At 53.4% G+C, this 20,930-nt stretch overlaps 1 protein-coding gene across 1 annotated transcript in view; it reads right to left on the reverse strand.

Moving 5' to 3' along the window:
• Dpp6 (dipeptidyl peptidase like 6) overlaps positions 1 to 20,930 on the reverse strand; it is a 618,489-nt gene that overhangs the window by 178,940 nt on the left and 418,619 nt on the right. The window contains exon 6 of the mRNA XM_076831376.2: positions 6,636 to 6,688. Within this exon, the coding sequence (XP_076687491.2) occupies positions 6,636 to 6,688 (53 nt within the window). The remainder of the gene's footprint in view (positions 1 to 6,635; positions 6,689 to 20,930) is intronic.

A 20,930-nucleotide genomic window follows, 5' to 3' on the forward strand; every position in this document is an offset into this window, starting at 1 on the left:
TAGACAACTGCAGCCCTGGTGGCACTCAGCAAGGCAGCAGGCAAGGAGGGGTGGCCCCGCTGACCAGTCCACACCACAGCCCCAGGTGGCTCAGGACACTGGCTCCTCGGTCTTCTTCACTCAGTTGGGGTGTGTCCAGGCTCGCCCCTCCTGCTGATCTATGTTGTTTAGCTACCTAATTCACTTCCTCCAACAGACAACTGGCATTTATGGGCCCCTCTGGGCCAGGGAAGGGAGACATGAACATGCCGTGAAGGATGCCCAGAGCCTGGAAGAGTGACGAGCCAGGCGTGTTTTCACAGCCCCAGTCGGATGGGCTAAGGAAGTCCCCAAGGACAGGGGCCAATCCCACTGGAAAGCCCAGTGCAGGGAGCGGGGGGTCTCACCAGCGACAGGCTCCACTTGGGACTTAAGCAGGAAAGAGCAGGACCTGCTGGGGCAGCTTCCGTGTAGGTGCCGCCTGTGCCACAGCCACGGGTACAACGGGCACCGCCCAAGGAATGAAGGAGAGGAGCCGTCGGGGAAAGGCCACTGCACACAGTCCTGGACATCCCTGAGCCAACCTCCCTGCAGGAGGGGCAGCAGCAAGGAGCAAGGACCGCGTGGCGTGGGAAGCCAAGTCTCCTCTCGTGACTCAGGTCTTGGTGGAAGACCTTAAGAGCAAGAGCTGTCAGTCGGGCCTGAGGATCAGAAGGACTTGGACACGGCGCACAGTGAGCCAGAGATTCTCGTTGCACCCGTTGATGTGCCGATGTGTGGGAGTGTGAAATGAGGCACCCAGAGATGGCGGGGGGCAAACGTCTGCACCTCCCGAGTCACCACAAGCAGCTCCCTGATATGGCCTGCCTTCCCGTGGAGCCACGGAGACTCTGTCCAGCTCACACCCGCTCCAGGGAGCCACTGTGGATTGATCAGAGTTAGCAGTGAGGCTGAAGTCTGTGTTCTATCCCAAGGGTCGGGAGACCCTGGGGAAGGCTAATTGATTAGATCTGGCCACATCGTGGAAGGTCTTGGTGCCTGCCAGGAATGGAGCCTGTAGACTTTCTGTGCACCCACAAGGTGCCCAGACTCACACCTCAGTAGTGCCACACTGCACAAGACCTTCACAGAGTCCTACACAGCAAGGATTTGTACACGAGTGATCGTGTCCAGGGAGGTGAGTGGCTGCCCAGGCAGAGAGGCTCACGGGGATTTGTACCCAGGTCCATTTGACTGCAGAGCCATGGTTTCTGGTAATGCTTGCCAAGAGGTTGGATTTCAACTGGAGGGAAGAAGGGGAGGAAGACAGTAGTGGAGGGGGAGAGAGAAGCAGAGAAGAGCAAGTCCAGGTCTTAGAGAGAGCTAGGAGCTGTCCACAGTTCTGAAAACCATAGAGGTCAAATGCAGTGGGACTCTGGCCCCTGAGGCTACAGCAGAAATGTCAAGACCCATGCTAAGATGGCCTCTTCCTCTCACAGTGGAACTGCCCCATGGTACAGAAACAGCTCAAGCAGGCGACCCCTGGCAGCTGTGAAGGCTGGTGCTCTGGAGAGCCAAGCCTGTCTGCACGTGCCCAGCACCAGGCCCAGGGACTCGCACACCTGATAGGAAAACTCGGAAAGGCAAAGTGCTAAGCTGTAGGGGGCAAAGGCGCTGGAGCTGAGGATTTTAGTGCTTCCATCCTGAATGCACGCCGGAGTCTTCTCATGCACCAGGCTCAACTCACAACACGATACAGGTTTAATTAGAGGGGCATGGAAGCAGACAAAAACCTGTCTCCATCTTCTAAGAGAACTCCAGCCTCCCGTAATCACATTCCACATGGCTTCCGCACTGGCTGGGCTCTCAAGCCGTCCACACCTGCATGACCCCTCCCCAGACCCCCTCACTGTCTAGAAACCTCTCACCTCCCTTCAGTCTACCCTGCGCCAGCACCCAGCATGCCATCCGTCATGTCTCCTCCCTTCTACTCAAAACCTTTGCCACGTTCTCATTGTAAAAGCCAACCACGCCGGGTGGTGCTGAGGTTGCCTGCACTCCAGGCACACCCTAAAACTCCCCCAACTTCACTCTACGCTGTGGTGTCCCAGGCACACAGCAGCTGGAGCCTGCCTAGTACCTCCTGCATCCCAGAGCACTGGCGCATCGCGAAGGTCAAGCTGCACATGTGCCCTCCCCAGCCTAGAGCTGCTCCTTCCCGTCTCTGACCACGAGAGCAAACCAACAAACCAACTGGTTGCCAGGCCCGGCTCCTCCCCCGTGAGGCTGTTCCTGAGATCAGGGTACCCAGACCCTTCCTTTCTTCCTTCCCAGATTTAAAACGCCCACTGGGTGTACCTTACTGTATGTTGCTATGCAATTCTGTATCTTTCCTTTTCTGTAAGAAAATCTTCTTATAAATATCAACCAAGTTTCCGCGGCTTGATACAGTCTTTCAGTAAAGCTTGCTGGCTCACAGTGACTTTACTGCTTCCAATGGGGGCTAAACAAGAATGGCTAAAAATTAACTGCACTAGGTCAAAACAAGATGAGATAAAAATAATTCATTGAGCATTTAGAACTGTACATAGATGAGGCTACAAATACCTCTTCTAAGAGGGAAATTAAAATTACATGGGCTGCAGAATTACTCAAGTGTCATGGAACAAGCCCTGTTTTAGAAAAATAATTAGAGGAAATTTCATTATTGTAGAGGCATATTACAGCTGTCCTTGTACAGTGGGGATTTGGGCTGGCTAGGAAGTAGTCTGATAATATTTAATTACAAGACTATAAATATATATCAGGTACATACTACAATATTAAGAATGAAGAGCTCACCAAAAGCAAACTCTCCTCTCTGCATTTCACGTGTATCATCCCCTGAGTTGTCACAAGCAGCCTGGGAGGTGGGCGCTGCTACTATCATCTTTTTTAAAGTATGGAAACTAAGAACTGTGGAAGCAGAACAGTTCTCTAGGGCACCCAGCTGCAGTCGGGGGCAGAGAGGGCATGTGCCTGCAGGGCTCTGAGACTGCAGGGCTACGGTCCTGGATGCCCACGTCACACTGCTACACGAGGCACTGGGCACTGGTACATGTGCTTCCTAAACAGTGGGGAGCCCTCTGCACCCCAGTCTGTATAGTTAAGGGTGCAACTCCAGGCAGAAGGACCTTCGTAAAACAACACCTGCCAGTCCCCCTGGTGATTCCTCTGAGTTTGCCAGGCCCCCAAATGAAAGGGCAGGTCCAATTTTTCTTAAAAATGGATTTCTGTTATAAAAGGCGTTGATTTTCTCTACTCTTTATGATTTTCAGAACAGAATAGATATGAGATTGTATAAGTTGAGCACATGCACACACACGTACATTTTTTTAAAAGGACTTGAGCCAAAGGCGAAACTAATTAAAAAAAATGTTGTGCCAGGAAAATGTCACAAGGCAGCCAATCTACAAAAAAATCTTGTCTGAAACACATAGGAGACTCATAACAGAGGACATTTAGCTGGCTAGAATCTCTACTGTGCAAGATGGATGTATTTTGTTGAGATAACGCTATAAACACTTAGTGAAATGCCTATGATTAAAAATAACCAGCTTTAATCCATTTATGTAAACAAATTTGCATAAAAGATGCATGTTCTTTAAGAATACACTTCTTGGAAACTTGGTGTGTGCAAGTCTAGTGGATCCGCCTCCAGGTAAGTGGTCTTGAAGAAATGCTGAGCAGACGCCTGGTGCTCCGGCCACCAGGGGCACGCTTATCCCCACCCTCAAGGTCAAAACCACAGAAGGACAGCAGCTAGCGCATGTGATAGAAGAACACAGGAGTAGGACAGAGGGGCGCCCTCTCCAGATTCTCCTTCATCACTTGCAAAAAAGAAGGCAGGAAGAGGACGCTGAAGAATTATCCAACACATCTGTGTGACTGGTGGGGAAGTCTGAGGTTCTAGCTCCCAGGAAGGAGCTGTGGAAGCACAGGCAGGGGCATTAGTAGAAGGGGTGCCAATGTCCGTCTTCAGGATTCTCAGGAAGACTCTTAGGCTTTTGTATATGAATAATGTAAATTTGCAAATTTTAATAGTGATATCTTGATTTTTACCAAATAAATGAGCTCTCCTCTCTCTGAAACCCACCCACAGCATAAGCTGTAGGTCCCAGGGTTGTCCTTCTGCCACCTGGGAAAGTGTACAGGGCAGTTCTGATTCAAACAGGAGTTGGACAACACTCAAAATAATCAGTTGATGAATAGCCCATCACTGGTCTTATGATAAAGACGAGGGGAGGGAGATACAGCAGTGCCATTTTGGTGACATTTGTGGGTAAAGTGGTGGCAGGAAGGGACACTGACTTCCATGCCCACCAGAGGGTGTAAACGGAACAATCCATCTGCTGTCTCTTCCAATCGATCAAGAATGCTCAGGAAGAAATAAACCAGCGCTTCACTTAAACCGGACCTTTGTAGCTATGATGCACGTTCTCCTCATCATTAAGTCTGATCTTAATTTGAATTAACCCAAGGGGTCACTTTAATAGCAGGGGGTTTGGCGTCAGCCTGCCCTGCATCGGGATCTGGCTCTCCTGTCTGTGGGCTGTGAGATTCTGGGCAAGTGACTTAATTTCTCTGAGCTCTCACTTAAAATGGTAATAGGAGAAATTTTCTTGCAAGGTTGTGGCACAGGGGAAAGGTGCACAAAGCACAGCCATTAATGATGGTGGTTTGTTACTCTCATTGTTTTTAAGATGCCAAAAGCAGCTCATTACTCCTTGGCACCGTCTAGGAAGGGGACTGAGCAAGCCTCCAGGGCTCTGAGAGTGCAAACTGAGCTTCACTTGTTGAGCCTGCCAGCTTGTTTGGCGAACTCTTGTGCCAAGTTCTTAGACTCTGTTCCTGCTAAATTCTGACTGGTGCAGTAAAATATTATCACAATGCATTAGAAATAAACTGCTTTTAGAGTTTTGTGTCTCACAAATTTATGTAAGATGAGATGAAAGATCCATCATCTATAACAAATTCTATTGTTCCCAGCAGTAGATAAATCTCAATGCATAATTATATTCCTGCCTGCCATGACCATTGAAGACATATATCTGCTTGAAAAGGAATAGAATAATTTCTTTTTACTGAAGAACATCTGAGTTTCTACTTGAAATGTTTCTGATGAAAGGTTCCTATGGAGACACTATTTTTACGAGGGTAGTCCATCTTCAGTTTCTTTGGTATAATAACAATAATAACAACAACATACATGCATTATTATTAGTTTATAATAATGATGCTGAGGCTCAAACCCAGGGTTTCACATATGCAAGGCAAGCTCTGTAGTACTGAGCCCCAGCCCCAGCCCCAGCGGTCTTTGGCTTAATTTTTTGAAATATTGGACAGCATCTGTCCATCACAGTTTGCTGCCTGTCTCCATGCATGCATCTCTTCTTTGTCTGAAGTCCAAACAAAATATTTTTCTCCACCTTTGTCTTCCGGGGACATGCCCAGTGCTACCTACGCTGGGTGGAAAGCAGATGCAGCTGAGGTAGGTGTTGCCCTCAGGCACGATGCTTTAGAGCAGCTCCTGCCGTGGGTCGCAGCTCTGGGAAAATCAGGATGGCGCTACCTAAGTATCCACAGGAGCCCCCTGACGCTGGTTTCTTTAAGCTCTTCCTGAGCACCTGGCCTTTTCTAAGTGCCACGACGGAGCAGGGAGGGTAGATGAAGGAAAGGGGGTGGGGAACAGGAAGTTCAGGGAGGACAAGAGACCCAGGAGGGACGAGGAGAGGTGGAGGGCGGGAAGGGAGAGGAGAGGAGTTAGGAGAGAACGAGGGTGAGAACTCGGGACGTCGCCTGCTGCTGAGCCTCTGCGCTGACCCCACCGTGGCCTCGCCAGATTCCAGCCAGCCCTCACCACCCTCGGGGTCCAAGAGTGAGGCTACCAGACAGGCCTGGAGATGCCGTGTGGCTCTGTGTGCCCACGGCTGGAAACTGAAACGTCACACCTGCCCTCCCGTCCTGCCCTCCCATCCTACCCTCCCACATATACTCTGGGGCTCTGCATCATGCATTTTCGAGAGACCGAGAAGCCAAGCAGTGCAATACAAGGCAGAACCAGCATGAAGACGGGTGGCCCAGTCGGAAGCGGGCACTGAGACCTCACTTCTGGGAATGCATTGCCAGAAAGACCCTCCACCATGCACAAACTGAAGTGCCCAGGGGGAGCTGAGCAGCCAGCTCTTCCAACCTGTGGCTACGGCTGCCTGGTACAAGGCACAGCTGAAGGCACAGGGCTCCTCACTCCTCACTCCTCATGGACTGTCCTGCATGTCTGTGAGGCCACATGGTGCAGTGGGAGCTTCAAGGCACTAGTGTGGCTGTGACCGGGAGCCTCCTGGGCATCCTAGGCCAACCACGGGCTGTGCCTAATGGTGAGGCAGGGGGAATCTCACTCTGCGGAGCCTCGAGGCTGCAGGAACCAGAGCAGGAAGCGGCAGAGTGGCTTCACAAATGGGCCAGCAGCTGGACCCAAGTGAACCCCCCCCCCCCACCAGTGTCCTTCTAGCAGTGAACTAGGAAGGAGCCAGATTCAGCAACACAAGGACACTTCCCTGCAGAGGTCAGGGAGCCCAGTTCTTGCTCTCAGGGTTGAATAGATCTCTAAGTAGAAGAAAACGAAAGCACCGTCTTACCCGTGAGGAAGTTTGCTGAGGACATAATATCCAGTGTAGGAGTGCTGGTATATCTGAAAGACAGAACGCAAGAATCAGCACGGAGACACAGGCTGGGTCGGTGAGATTTTTCAAATCAGCAAATCCTAGGGGACATTAGTGGGCAAAGGAGCTAATCTGGTAGCCTGAGGTAAGGTCTGTATGGACCTGGGAGGCGGATCTGCATATCCTGTCTATTTTCATCACTTGCACGGTTTGAAGGACAGCCACAGGCTTGCAGGCGTCTTGTGGCTACTTGGCTTGTGATTAGATCAGGAACACAGACACCAGGTTCAACTAAACACATCACAGAACTAACAAGGACACTGTGGTCATCAAAGACCATTATGCACAGTCGGCGAGACCTGGCAGGACAGGAGGACACACGGATGGCTGGAGTTTCTGAGGGGGATGGCTCTGGCCAGCTTTGTCCTTGCCTCACAGGCACCAGAAACCCAATATGCTCCAGAATCAACTTGCACAGCGCCCCCCCTGCCCCCCGGCCCAGCCTTGTTCTCCTGTGAGAATTCCCAGCTCAGCTGTGGCTCCACTGTCCACTCAGTAAAGTGAGTTGGAAATTTAGTTATCCATGACTCCATTCTCTGCCCCTTCCTTCCCTCACTCCAATTCAGCTGACCCCAAAGAGTGCAATTCTTCTGGAGTCCTCCCCAAATCCATCAGCCACTCCATCCCTGGGGAAGGTGCCTTCATTCAAATTCCTCCTCTTGGCCTCCAGAGAAAGAGCCCATCTTTCCCCTTCCCTAGATGAGCCTTGAGGTCTGGGTCCCAGCCCTCTGCTTCTTGCTGACGGTCAGCTCTTCTGCTCTGTGAAGACTCCTCAGCCAACCCTGTCCACCCTTCCCTCTCCCAAATCTGGGGAACATTAACTCAAATCATTAAAAAAATCCTTGGACACACTCCCCTTTAGCTTCTCTTTCAATTACAGTGACACTTCACCTGAAAAGCCTGCTGTGTCACCGGTTCCTGGTTAGCTCCTCTCTAACTCTGTTATCACTCGGATCCGGACAGGTCCCGTGTGTTGAAAGCATGGTCCCCAGTGCAGCAAGGGTTAGAGGTGGGTTTTAAGAAATGATCGTATTGTGGGGGATTTAATTTTTCCAGGGGGTTAATTCATTTGGTGGAGTAGTGTTTTGAATGGGGCCACTGGGTGCTAAGTTAGGCAGGCGGGGCTGGGCCAGCGGGCTGGCCTTTTGGGGACTCCATCTTTCCCGCGTCCTTTTCTCCCTGCTTCCCAGCTGCCGTGACTGGACAGCGTGCTTCACATGCCCTCCCACCATGAGGTCTCTTCCTTGGAGACAGCAACGCGATGGGTGTACGCCAGCGCTGACCTGTTCCTATGGTCCTCTGGAAAGCCGCCTTCCCCTCCACGTCTGGGGAATGGGCCCAGTGGGGTGTACTGTTTCTAGGAATGAGGTCAATAAGCTGAAATCATCTAGAGAAGATGACCAGGCTGACTGAAGTCTGGAAATGAGCCAGTGGAGGTGGACCATCCAGAGAAGAGAAGACCAAGGGCCAGGGGAGACACCATCAAGGTCTGAGGGCACCGAGAGTTAGTGTTCCCGCTTTCTCTCAGGGAAAGAGGATTGCTGACATGCGCATATCACAGGAGACAGGCTAGGGCAACCATCTACTAAAACTATTCACTGCCATAGAGGCTTATCGACCCTCTTAACAAAAACTTAAAAGCCATTGGCTGGTGCAACCAGGAAAGCCCAGGGTGGTGAGGTTGAGCCAGGTGACCACTGCAATTTCTTTCCACTCAGTTGCAAAGATTCCTCAAGTCCCAGGTGAGCATGGCTGCTCCGGCCCTCACCTCTCCATCCTGCCTAGAGCACAAGTCTAACTGCCTCTCAGCGCAGCCACCCTGTCTGGACCTTGGATCCATGAGCTCAAGCCTTAACATGTCGAATCTGACCCGCTGTGGCTACAACAAAGATTACTCATGTCCCTCCTACATGCCAGATGCACACTCTCTCCTCGCCAAGGTTCTCCAGGAGGCTCGGCCCCTCGCAGAGCCGGTCTCCGCTGGGATTTCAATCTCCTGTTCCCTCAGCGTCTTTCCCGGGCACTAACCCAAGACTCAGCATCTTGCCCCACTTGGGAGTCCCTGCCGGTCTCTGTCCACCCCGTGGCTGGTGGTCTGGGAACTGGAAGTCCTGCTGTGGGAGGTAAAGGATGGTGGGCGAGTTAGTCCCTGTGCAGGGGCTACTCCTTCTCAGGCGGAGGCCACAGGCACTGGGCTCCGAGCACCACATTTGGCTCACGTTCCCACACACCCCGCCCGTTGGCTCCGTAGCATTTTCATCAACTGCAACCTCCTGTGATGATGTAAGAGGAAACGTTTCCTACAGGACCCCAGGTAACTAGGTGAAGATGGAAAGAGCAAAAAGTGAACGTGCTGAGTTCAGAACGCACCAGGCCAACAGTGGGAAGACATAATGCAAGCTCAGAGTTCTTTGTTTTCTCCTGTGCTCTGGTTTAGATGCGGTTTTGATGTACCCTCCAAGGTCAACATATGGGAAGTGGGGTCCCTGATGTGGTGGCATTAAGAGGTGGCAGAGATTTAAGAGGTTACACTCAGTTGGAGGTGGCCAGGTCATGGGGCACCACCCTCAGATGGGATTAATGCAGTTCTCATGGAGCCCCTGTTAGTGCCCACCCATCCCCACACCACATACTGCACCTGCTGCGAGGCCTCTGCCAGAGCTGAAGGCAGCGGCAGCAAAGCTCTCGGAACTCCAGAGCCGGGAACTACCAGCCCAATATGACTCTTTTCTTTATAAACTCCCCAGCCTTGGGTGATCCATTACAGCAATGGAAAACAAACCAACACACCATCACAGGAAAGATATGGTTGCACAGCGTTCCTCCCCACTAGGTGCAACTTACAGTGTAGTGCAACAATGTAGGCAAGGGTCAGCATACAGATGTACAGTTGTCAGACTCAAAAGGCAAAACTAATGGGCAAACCCTTAGGGTTCAGTCTCCGTCTCTCCTCCTGGAATAACCCCTCTTCCACAAACCCTTTTAAATTTAAGAAGGTAGAAGTGGGGTCCCTTCCTTCTTGAACCTGCAGCCTGTTTGAATGGGTACCTCAGTGTCTTCTTCTGAGGCCCAGCAATTATCTTGCACCCGATCCCTGTTTGTCCAAGCCTCTGTCTCCTCCACACGCAGTGTTTCACTCATGGTTACTACAAAGAGAACATTTGCATATGGTGGCAAAAGGATTGAAGTGAGGATGTGTCCAGATATGTTCTATTTCAGAGATGAGCAGCAGAAGTTTCAGTTGTATCCTAGAGATGTTTCCAGATAGCCACCTCAAAAGCATCTTCTGCAGCCAGGAGTACGTGGGTGATTTCTGTCATGTCCTCTAGCCTCCACCTGGACGTTCCAGTTCTGACAGCTGCATCGCGGGCCTGGGTTCTTCTGGAGCGAGTGAAATCAGTGAGTGGCGAGGAGGCACCCCATGGAGGGCTCCAGGAGACTCCCTCCCCATCTGATGTCAAGAACATGCAGCAGCCTGCCCTCCCCTCTTCCCAAGTATGTCACATCCTCGTCCCCTCCTTGGCCAGACACTGAGGACTGACGCCCGGCTTTGCCTGGCCCTGGCAGCTGGCCTCCGACTTCCCTGCGTTTCTAGTCTGCGGTCTGCCAGACCTTTCTGCGGACTCACTCCAAATCTTCCTGGAGGATGCAGCAGTTTCTTCTCTTTTCCTGGCTTGATTGACTTCCTGCTCTCACCTGCACGGACTGCTGAGAATCGGCCTTCCAGAGAGACAAGATAAAAATGAACAAGATGTCCTTATGTTGTCCGCGCCTTCAGAATTCACAAAACATCTTCCTTCATCCTTAATTTGACCTTCAGGAAGACTTTCCTTGTTGCTGGAGCAGTTTTTTTTTGTTTTTTTTTTTTTTTGCTTTGTCTTTTAAATTAAGAAACTGAGGCTCAGAGATAAAAAGCCATCCATCCAAAGTCCCATCACGTCAAAGGAAGGGAACCAGAGAATTACTGTTGTTATAGTAGTTTGAAACCACTTTTGGGATAAAATGCTGCGGGGAAACTTCTGCCACCCCAAACCACCTCTTCTCTACCGGCTGGAAATGCTCCACTGTTAGGTCCCTTTGGAAGACTGTCATTTGAAAAAGAACTGGGGGAGACTCATAGGGAAGCCATGGCTACTACCCTACAGAGAGGGGTCAGCTGCTGGTCATGGAAATCATTCCTCAGAATGGCCCAGACTCCAAAGCAGGTGCTGACACAGTGTGGGAAACAGGGACTGAGGGCAGCGGTGGGAGGGGCGGGTGGAGGACACCGTGCCCACCGCAGCAGACAGGGGCTGGCTGCTGTGCCCCACCCAGATCCTGCCCAGCCCCCACTGCAACTGTCTCCTCTGGTGCCGGAGGTCAGGGGCACTGGGCTCCCTCCCCAGGACAGACAAAGGAGGCACACCACATCTTCTCCTGGGTAAACAGGCACTGAGGGGACGGAGCCTGGTGTCTGGCACGTGTTGTGGTGAGACAGGCGTCTGCATGCGCCACGGGAACGTCTGTTTACACGGTGCCCAGGCTGCCCCTGAGCCGGTCTTCACAGGGGTCAGGGGAGAAGTCCAGCCGACTCAGCGTCTTCCTCTCCTCCTCTCCTCCACCTTCCCTCTCTCGCCCCCAGTGGTCTCACAAAGGAACCCTCGTGTGTCTGTATCCATATGGAACTGGCTTCCGGCCAGGGAATGTCCATTCTGACATTCGAATACATCATTCCAATGCTCAGTTTTTACAACCTGCTTACCCCTGCCCTTGGCTGTTCTGCCCACTGGTATGGCCAAGCTGTGGGTGGGGAGGCTGTCTTCTCAAGGCCTTCCTGTTTGTGGCACCGCAGACACCTCCTGTCCCCAGGGCCACTTAGTCCTCTGCCACCAAACTTGCCCTTCCCCTCCTTCTGATCCTCTCTGGAGAACCCAGGACAGACCTGCTTTGTCTCAGTGCTTCCCAAGATGCTGTGCGTTTCCCGACACTTCCACCCCTTCACGTGACCTTCTGCATGTTCCCTTCACCGCTTGTCAAGGCCCACCCTCAGCCCTCCCGCCCCGTCCAGCCCTCCCGCCCCAGGTCCAGCCCTCCGCCCCGTCCAGCCCTCCAGGGATTGCATCTCAACTTGAGCTTCCCAGTTTCAGCAGCTGCTGCTGCTCGGCTCCCTCTGTCCCCCCCGCCCCCAGAAGCTCCCTAGAGGTCATCACCAGCCCTGCTGACCCACCCTTGGCCTGGGGAGGGCCACTCTCTTCTTGCGTTTCCTCTTTCCACGTCCTTCCAGATCCCCCCGTCCTTTAAATCCCTTGGAACCCACCAGGCCCAATGCTCCTGCTCCGTGAGCCTGATACCAGACGTTCTGACCTCCTCGGCTTCCCAGCCATGTTTTGTACTGTCCACCTGTGGATCGTACTTGTCATTATAACCACGTAGGCACCCGTGTCCTGCCACGAGCATCCACAGGTGTTTGAAGTCGGGTGAGCTCCGCTGCCCACAATCCCTGCCGGGTCTCCAAGCCCCTTGCTGCCTTCTCTTGCCACCAGATCAGCTGTGGGCGGGGAGGACACTCAGCTTCACAGCGAACACAGAAAGAAGCCAACAAGTCCACCGTGGCAACAAGCCATGGGCGCGCAGAACACGTCCTGCAGGACTTAGCAGGGCTCAGTCTTGTGGGCTCCCGAGCACGGCTGGAGGTGCTCTGCGCTCAGGGGGGTTGAGTGGCTGCACGGGTCACCAAGTGTAGGGAGCCTTTGCTGTCCACCAGGTGAGGCTGGACCTTGAGGCTTTAAGGGAGCCTCCCGCTGCCCCAGAGGAGGGCACTGGACATTCCTCACAGCCACAGGGGTGGGCAGCAGTGGCCTTATGACAGCCGCGTCACCAAAGGCATCCACTGTGCTGGGGGCTCTTGTTAACAACGCTCAGCAAATGGGCTTCTCAGCTCACTGGGCCTCCTGGTAAGGTGGACTGGTCAGTACAGGAATTCATGCACTCGATGAAGGTCCTGAGCATCTACTGTGGACACCACTCTAGTGAAAAGTGTAGGTCAATCTCTGAATCAAGGGAGCAATGCAGTGGGCCATTTTAAAAACAGAAATAAAATAGTAAGCAAGAAAAATATCAGTGAATAAGACATAAGTCAAGGACATTCTGTGAAACCCTGCTTCCATTCTGCACGCGTGATACTCACTCAAGGTGAGGTGGTAAAATGTGCTCATTCTGCCTCCCTGTCATTATCAAAAAGTTTTAGCTACTGTTTGTCAGGGGTTCTCCAAAAGCCCTGGGTTGAACGTGTTCTAAAGCTCATACGTTGAGGTCCTTACTCTCAGTACCTTAAAATATAACTTTCTTTGAAAACTGGGTCTAGACAGAGGTTATCAGATTAAAACAAGGTCTTCAGGCACCAATCCTCTATGCCTATCAAAGGGACATTGGACAAGGAGACAGACACACATTGAGGGAAGAGATGGGAAGAGACCTGGGAACATGGGTGGAGACAGAGGCATCAGGGACGCACACTCAGCTGAGGCACGTCAAGGACAGGCCTGAGCCACGAATGGGGAGAGACAGGAAGGATCCCCACAGGCTCCAGGGCCACGCCCTGCCCACACCCGATTTTGGACTTCCAGCCCCAGAATTCCAAGACAGTACATTTCCGTTGTTCTAAGCCACCTGGTTTCGGTTCTTTGTCATGGTAGTCTGAGGAACCTAAGCCACCAAACGTGACCCCGGTTGAAATCAGCATTACCTGGGGAACTGTTGGAAAAGTCAATCGTCCTGTGTACAATCGTCCTGATGGGATGGGGAATCAGGACACAGCGCCATGGGCTGCCCCGTTGAGGCTGCCACACAGGCCTGGGGAACAAGTCGCCTGCCACTACCCAGGGGACGGTCTGTTTCCAGCACGGTGCGTAGCAGACCCGCAGGCCATATTCCCTGGGCATGTTTTCTGCAGAGGCCATTGTTAGCAGTGCAGGGGTGAGTTGTACCCCTGGGTGTCGGCCATCAGCCTGGGTGGGCCACAGGCCGGGGCTGGGCTATCGGCAGGTCTCGGGTCCTACGGGGAACACGGCCTCTCAACCAGGAATGCACGTTGCATGCTGGAGGGGCTCAGAGTCCCGCCAAGCACAGCACTGGCATGGGGAAAAAGAGCAAGATGGGCCCTGGGGTGCATTCCTGTCCTGCAGCTGAAACCCGACTTCTACCCCAGAAACGGCATTCTCAACCAAGGTCATCCTAGCTTGGTCCAAGTCTCTGTGACGAATCCCTCACAGGTAGAGAACATCTGCTAGGAGGAGTGACTAGCGCCCAGAATCCACCAGGAACAGTCAGCTGAGAGTGACCCGCATGTGCTGGCCCACACGCATCCTCGTCCTTCCTGTGTCCCCTTGGGTTTTAGGGAGGCACTTCTGAGTCCCTCCCTCCTCCATCCCGGCTGCTCCTGCTGCCTGGAGCACTCAGCTCCTTGACCTCCTGTGGCCTTGGCCCAGGCCTCAGAGGCTTCTCCCTTAACGTCACTGTAGCCAGCCACAGCCTCTAAGCCTCCTCGCATGGCGCTGCTGGGGCCATCGGCCGAGGGTGGGGACAGGGACTCGCCTGCTCTGATCTGGCTAGTTCCCTGCCGTGGCCCCCCTCCTGGAGGAACCAGGCATGTGAGCAACAGGAGGCCTGCACCCCAGCTCTGAGGGGATTCCAGAGGTCCCCGTGGTCCTGGCCAACTGGACACCACATGCCAGATGGCTGGAACCTTCTGTAGCCATCACGCTGAAGCACCACCTGCAGCGAGGCCGGGCAGCCAGGACCACAGCCCCAGCTAGCCCGGCCCAGCCTGTCCATAAGCTCACCTCCTCCCCTGCCTCCACGTCACCCAGTACAGTGCCACCATCACCACCAAACGCACCCCAGAGACGTCAAGTGGAAGTGCTGTTGCCAAACTCAGGGTGGAAACAGGTGGCCCCAGACCCCGGGACGCGTGGTCTCCTAAGTGTCCTGTGAGGGACCCGCTGCCTGGCAGGGCAGCGCACTGGTTCCCAGGTTAACTAGGAAAGGCACTCGGCAAACGAAATTCAGCCAGGACCTGGTGAGAGAGGCCAAACGCAGACAAAGCAAGCCGAGCGGGGCGTGCGCCCAGAGCACCTCTCAGGGAATCCCAGGGCACCACCCGCGTCAGACGGCACAGGCCGCTTCCCAGGACGCCCCCTGGGCCCAACGTCAGCGTCAGGTGGGAAGAGAGGGCAGGGGATGAGGAACAGCGAGCACAGGGCGAAGAAGAGAAGACCAGCAGTAGGAAGGGACGACCATTTCACCCTTCAGAGCGGAAGAGCCGGGCGCAGAGCCCAGCCTTGCACAGCAGAGAGCACCTACGGAACCAAGGCTCAAACAGCCCCGCTCGCTGGTGACACGCAGGACGTACAGCAACCACACGTGACATTACGTAACACACATGAATCGCAGACCCACCTCAGCAGGCTTCTGAACCACGCCAGGGCCACTAGGGGAAGCTAGGACACCATCAGACACCAAGGCACACCCCCGGGGAGGGGCCCGGGGGCAGGATCCCTACAGCCCAGGTCCAGAGTTGGCTGGCGCTGGGAAGAGAGCTCTGGCGCTAACTGGGACGGGGCCTCCATTCTCAGTCCTCAGGGTAGGTCGCCTCTCTCCATCCACAAATGTCCACGTACGTTTCTTAAGGAGTCCCAGGAGATGCGGACTGCAGGGCACTCTGAGGCCAGACAGGTGCTCCCAGTAGTTTAATTGCTAGAGAGGTTGAACATTTTTTTCATATATTTGTTGATCGATTGTATATCACCTTCTGAGAAGCGTCTGTTCAGTTCCTCGGCCCATTTATTGGTTGGGTTTTTTGTTTATTTGGTGTTAAGATTTTTAAGTTCTCTATATGTATAATATAAATTGTAATGCATTTTTCTGTCATATATAACAAAACAGAAAAAAAAATCATGAGCTGCAGGAGAATGCAGCTCTCCTGGGCCAGTTGGGTCGTTCTGAGCCCCCCATCCTGCTTGACAAAGCTGTTCACAGGGAAACTTGGTGCGCTACATTAAAGGGTTCTTTATATAGCTTCTGGTGTAAACAATTCCAAAACCATTTCAGGAATCACAGCGTGCTGTGCCTTTGAGGACAGATTGTCAAGTGGGGATGGAACTTTAGAACCATGTGATTATGAAGAGACTGACATTGAAAAAGTGATCAACGGACCCTGGCTGTGCACTGGCCACGTGCTCAAGGCCCTCCACCGTGACTCAGGAGGATCCTCCCAGATCTGGACCAGGCTGCTGAGCTCTGTTCAGCTTCTCCCAGAGCTGAAGGTCCTGGAGGAACTTAGCTGGCCTCGGTCTCCAGTTTTTCCAAGAGCGACTTCTGCAGCCCAGCTCTAGGGGGTAGTCCTCAGGGCCCTGCCCCACACTGGAACCGAGCATGTGGGCTCCTGGGTCTGCCCAGCTTTGTGCGTCAGCCCCTGAGAACTTGACAAGGCGGTGCAGGTACTGCAGAAGGGCCCCTGGGTGGGCACATCAGCACTGGAGAGCCTGTCCTGGATTATAGCCCTGGCTCCACTGGGAATTACCTGGACTTACACAAAGCTCAGGTCACACCACTGAAGAGCCTAGGCTGCTGTCAAGGGAGTCCATGTGCACTGGCACCTGCGACCCTTCTCAGGATAACAGAAACTATTTGATCTCCACACACCTGTAAATCTGCATCCCAGCAGGTCAACACACGCCAACGTGCTTGACCTTGGCCACTGCTGTCTCTCTGCTGTCAGCCCCAGCACTGAAGGACACGGGGCCTTTTCAGGAGTTTCCGTCCTGTGCTGGGAACTCTCCATCCCTCCCCAGTCACAAACACAACCTCCCGTTAGCACGGGGTGTAGGCCAGTGTGCTCGTCTGTCACTGTGGCAGGTGAGGCCATCTCCGGTGACGGTTCATTATCATGACTCACTATTTGCTTTTCTATAAAATGGAAAAGATACAAGAAGCCCATCGAACCCAGATCCCAGTGGCACTGCTGCTTAGGACTAAGTGGCAATGGTATCAGGCCTGGGGACTTGAAGGTAACAGCGACTATGTGCAGCTGGCAGGTTTCACCCTGTTGACCACAACATGGAGCACAAATGCCCAGGAACGAGGCACAGGTGCAGGACTGGCAGCACTGGCATGGATAACCTCTCAGCCTGGCCACTGGGCCACTGTGCCACATACGCTGGGACTCTGCTTTCTCATCCGTGAACTGGGGACAATAGCATGGAGCCCACGTGCTGCAGTCAGAGACGATGACATGACGAGAAGGTGCACAGGAATCGTTCCTTAGGGACAGGTGTGTGCTGAGCTCTCCACCCAGACAGGAGCCCGCATGGAAACCGACCCCCAGGAGTGTGCAGGGGGGCTGCAGTCAGCCTTCCAGGACGGCATGGCTCTGGGCACAACACGAGCTTTCCTGGCACCAAACCCAGTGACGTCTGGGGCTCCGGTCTGCACTGTGGCTTCTGGAGGATGGTGTCTGCTCTACGAGGGGCCCCGCTGAGGACAGGGCCACGGTGCACAGGCAGGTCCAGAAGGGCTGGCTGCAGAGGAGGCCGTCCCTGGGCCTCTGTGCACACAGCTCCCTCTGCCTCCCCAGATATCAGCTCCGAGGGCCATGGCAACTCAGGCAGGGCCTGCTTGGTCCAGAGAAAGTGGATGTGCTTTTCCCCACAGGGTGACATGCTGGACTGGCAGCTGTTCTCCAACCACAGCGGGGACGGAGTTAGGAAAGGTGGCCAGGACTCTCATGGGGAGCCACATGTGAAGAGTCTCACGGGGAACAGAGAGGGGGCTGAACTAGGGGAGTCCTGGGCCAGTGCTGGGCGGCCAGCTGGGCGGGTCCTTCCCTACTGAAGCCGCTCTGGGTCAAGTGCTATTTCCCACGAGAAGGAAGCAGGGTCCAGCCTGTGACCCACAGCGTCCTTGTAGTCCTCAGCCCTCCTTCTTCCCCCACCTGACTCCCATTGACCTGGACTCCGGGTTTTCTCTTTAGATTTATCCTGAGAATAATTTGCCGTTTCCTGGGAGGAAGTTCATGGAGCCATTCTTCCCTTATTTATAAGCTGATAAATACATAACATACTTATTACGTGAATATTAATTAAGGTACTCTCCCCTGGCGTGTCCATCTGTCCATCTGCCCTACAAGTGTCCACTGAGCAGTCACCAACAGTCAGGGCTGGTGTGTGTGTATTGGGGGGGGAGTATAGGGGGTGAGGTTGGAGTCCCTGGCTGTGTGTCACAGACTGCCAGGGATAAAACAGCCCGGCCACTGACGGCAGCTTCGGTTAGGAAGTCTGGCCCAAGGATCTCATCCCACAGTCATAATGCACGTCTCCACAGGTTCATTCATCAGATGGAGGGGTGGCGGGGTTAGAAACCAGGTGCCCTGCCTCCTCGCGGGTGCTGCCCAGGCCGCAATCACCCACCCTGCAGTCCGTATTCCCAAAGCTCCTGCTTCCAGTGTGGGCCATGGGTGCAGGGAGAGGTCCTGTGGGGGGACAGGGGCCTCCAGGTGCCATCCCCACAGCTAGCCCCTCCTCTGTCTGCTCTGACCACGAGGCACTGGGCCCTGTAGAAGCTCCCGGGCTGGCAGTGTGCTGGACGACCTGGGCTAGGCTGCTGGGCCTTCTGAAAACCTGGACCTAGCCCACTCTGCACAAGACAGGCTGGTGCTCAGCAGGACCTTGAACACTGCTGTTGAAGTGGGGAGGGCCACCTGCCAATGGCGTCCACGTCAGCGGTCACGTGGAGGTCCTGGGGAAGGCCGTTCCAGGCCCTCCAACTTGCAGCTGCGGTCTGCCTCACCAAAAGGTCATGGGTTTTGACTTGATGAGATTATATTTTAAGAAACTAAGGTTGGGGAATTTGCGCATTTGCTTCCTTTGAATGGGATGGACTCTTCCACATCCAGAATGACCCGTGGCTACCTCAAGGCAGCCATTGGGGGCTGCTCCTCCGGCAGCAAGAGACTCAACATCAGGTTCCTGCTAATTTCCTCTCCTACTCACACTGCTTCCTTTTACTTATTTGATCCCAGTTCTAGTTAAAGAGAACCGACTCACATTTGGTGGAATTGATTTTCTGGTGCATTGAGTGAGTGCCTGGTACCCAGGAGTCACAGACAGGATTCCCCATCCCTGTCCTCACCTGCCAGCCTCTGTCCCTCCCAAACCTGCAACCCTCTGTGTTGTGTTTCAGACTCCCACTAATGCTGTTTTGGATTCTTCCCTCCTCCAACTCAAAAATAAAGGAGGATTTTAGAACTTCTTAGGATCACAGTTTCATGGATGACTGTGAACTGTATAGAAGTGCAGGTTCCGGGCCTGCAGGTTCCACACCTGACTGCAGATAATAAATAATTAGGAAAACTTGCGTCTGTATTGGGCATATGGAGACCTTGCTTCTCTTTGCCATTGTCCCTAGACAACACAGGACAGCAGCCAGCTATTGCATAGTATTTACACTGCATCTAGGGATGGTTCAGCGCACACAGGAATGTGTCCCCAGGTTACACCATTTCGCGTAAGGAACCCGAGTTCCTTAGATTCTGGCACCAAGCCCCATGCATGCCCAGGGTTGACCATATTCCACTTTGAAAGGACACTGAGGCACTGGAATCTGTCCTTAGCAATGAAGGGGTTCCTAAGACTTTTAGGAGACTGGCCAGCATCAGAGTCCCCAGGGGTGGAGCTGAGCATTAGCTTCTTCCATTAGCTGGGAGCTCTTCAGGCTCAGAAACATTTGGAGCCGTGATGCTTGGGCTCACTCTCTGGGGGTTGGTGGAGATAAATGCCTGAGGCTGCTGCCGGGAGCTGGTCCTGGTCAGGCAACAGCTGCCTGTCCTGTGGAAGGTGTGAGGCTCCCAGGTCAGGGCCCGCGGCCTCCATGGGTGTCTGCCTGGGATCATGTGACTCTACTCGGGCTGGACCTGTCACTAGGGAGCTGGCGGTCCACCCGTCTTTCCTTCAGCACTGGAGGGGAAACGCCAGACATGGAGGAATCAACACTGCCCCATTCTGCTGATGCAGGGCCCTGGAACAAGCACATCCTCAGAGGAGGAGAGCAGAGCTGAGGCTATCCCCCGCGTGGGAAGCAGGGCCCGGAGTTACTGTCTTCTGCCTGCAGAGCTCCCACTGGGGATGAGAGAAGGCTCGGTGTAGACAGTGGTGAGTGTGCTCCGTGCTGCTGAGTTGCACAGTTATGGTGGGTTGACTTGACGCAAAGCAGGCGTATACATCACCAAAAGCTACTGAAGGGAAATGGATTTTAATGAGTTTAAATTTAATATGTGATTAATACTCATTTAGAAAGAAATGTACATAGAAGTGGTAGTCACTGAGAAAGAAAATGTAAATGCCTTCTCTGGTAACTGAGCCAAGGAGGACAGGCTACTGAGAGGAGGAACATGAGCTGTGACTTGGGCTCCGAGGTTTTCTGTTTTCTTTCTTACTGTTAGTGATTGCTTATTATTATTGGCCACTTGTGGAATAAGAATGAGTGCTAGGATCACAGGCCTAAGAGGCTCACCAAGGATCGTTGCCCACTCTTCTCGTTTTGCAGATGAGGAAGCTCTTATTGATAAAGACGGGCCTGAACCTAGGCCTCCGGACCACCCAGCTTCACACACCTCACTCCTGTGCAGGACCCTCCCCTGCAGGAACATCCACAGCCCCAGGACATGCACACTTGAAATTCCAAACATCTCCAGCTGAAGCCGACCTCCTGCTGACCACAGTGCCCAAGCCAGGCCCTACTGCATGCAGGGAGCCAAAGGCATCTGCCTGGTTGAGCCTCACTGAATCCCCTGGGGAAGCAAATGATCAGTTTGCACACTGAAGTGGGAGACAAGAGACACACTGCGCCCACTCTGCAGTCCTTTGTCAAGGGTGTCTCCTCAACGAACCTCTCAGAAATAGTCCTCAGGGCGCCCTCCCATCTTCCCTGTTGCCTAATAAAAGCACCTAGATGGTTAATGCTAATATCAGAGATGCTTCCCGTAAGTGAGGCAGGAACATTTCAGCTAGCTCCCGGGAGAGTGTAACCCAAGCCCCTGCTGCTCATAGTGCTGTGGCATCAGTGTAAGCACAACCAACAGGACGCGAGTCACTCGGAAAGCAGGGTCCTCAAGCAGAGGCAGGACAACATTGTCAGAAACAGGCAGAGCTATAAACCAAAAAGCCCCTGAGACAAGGA

Source organism: Callospermophilus lateralis, chromosome 1 (genome assembly GCF_048772815.1).
Source record: "Callospermophilus lateralis isolate mCalLat2 chromosome 1, mCalLat2.hap1, whole genome shotgun sequence".
Classification (NCBI taxonomy): domain Eukaryota; kingdom Metazoa; phylum Chordata; class Mammalia; order Rodentia; family Sciuridae; genus Callospermophilus; species Callospermophilus lateralis.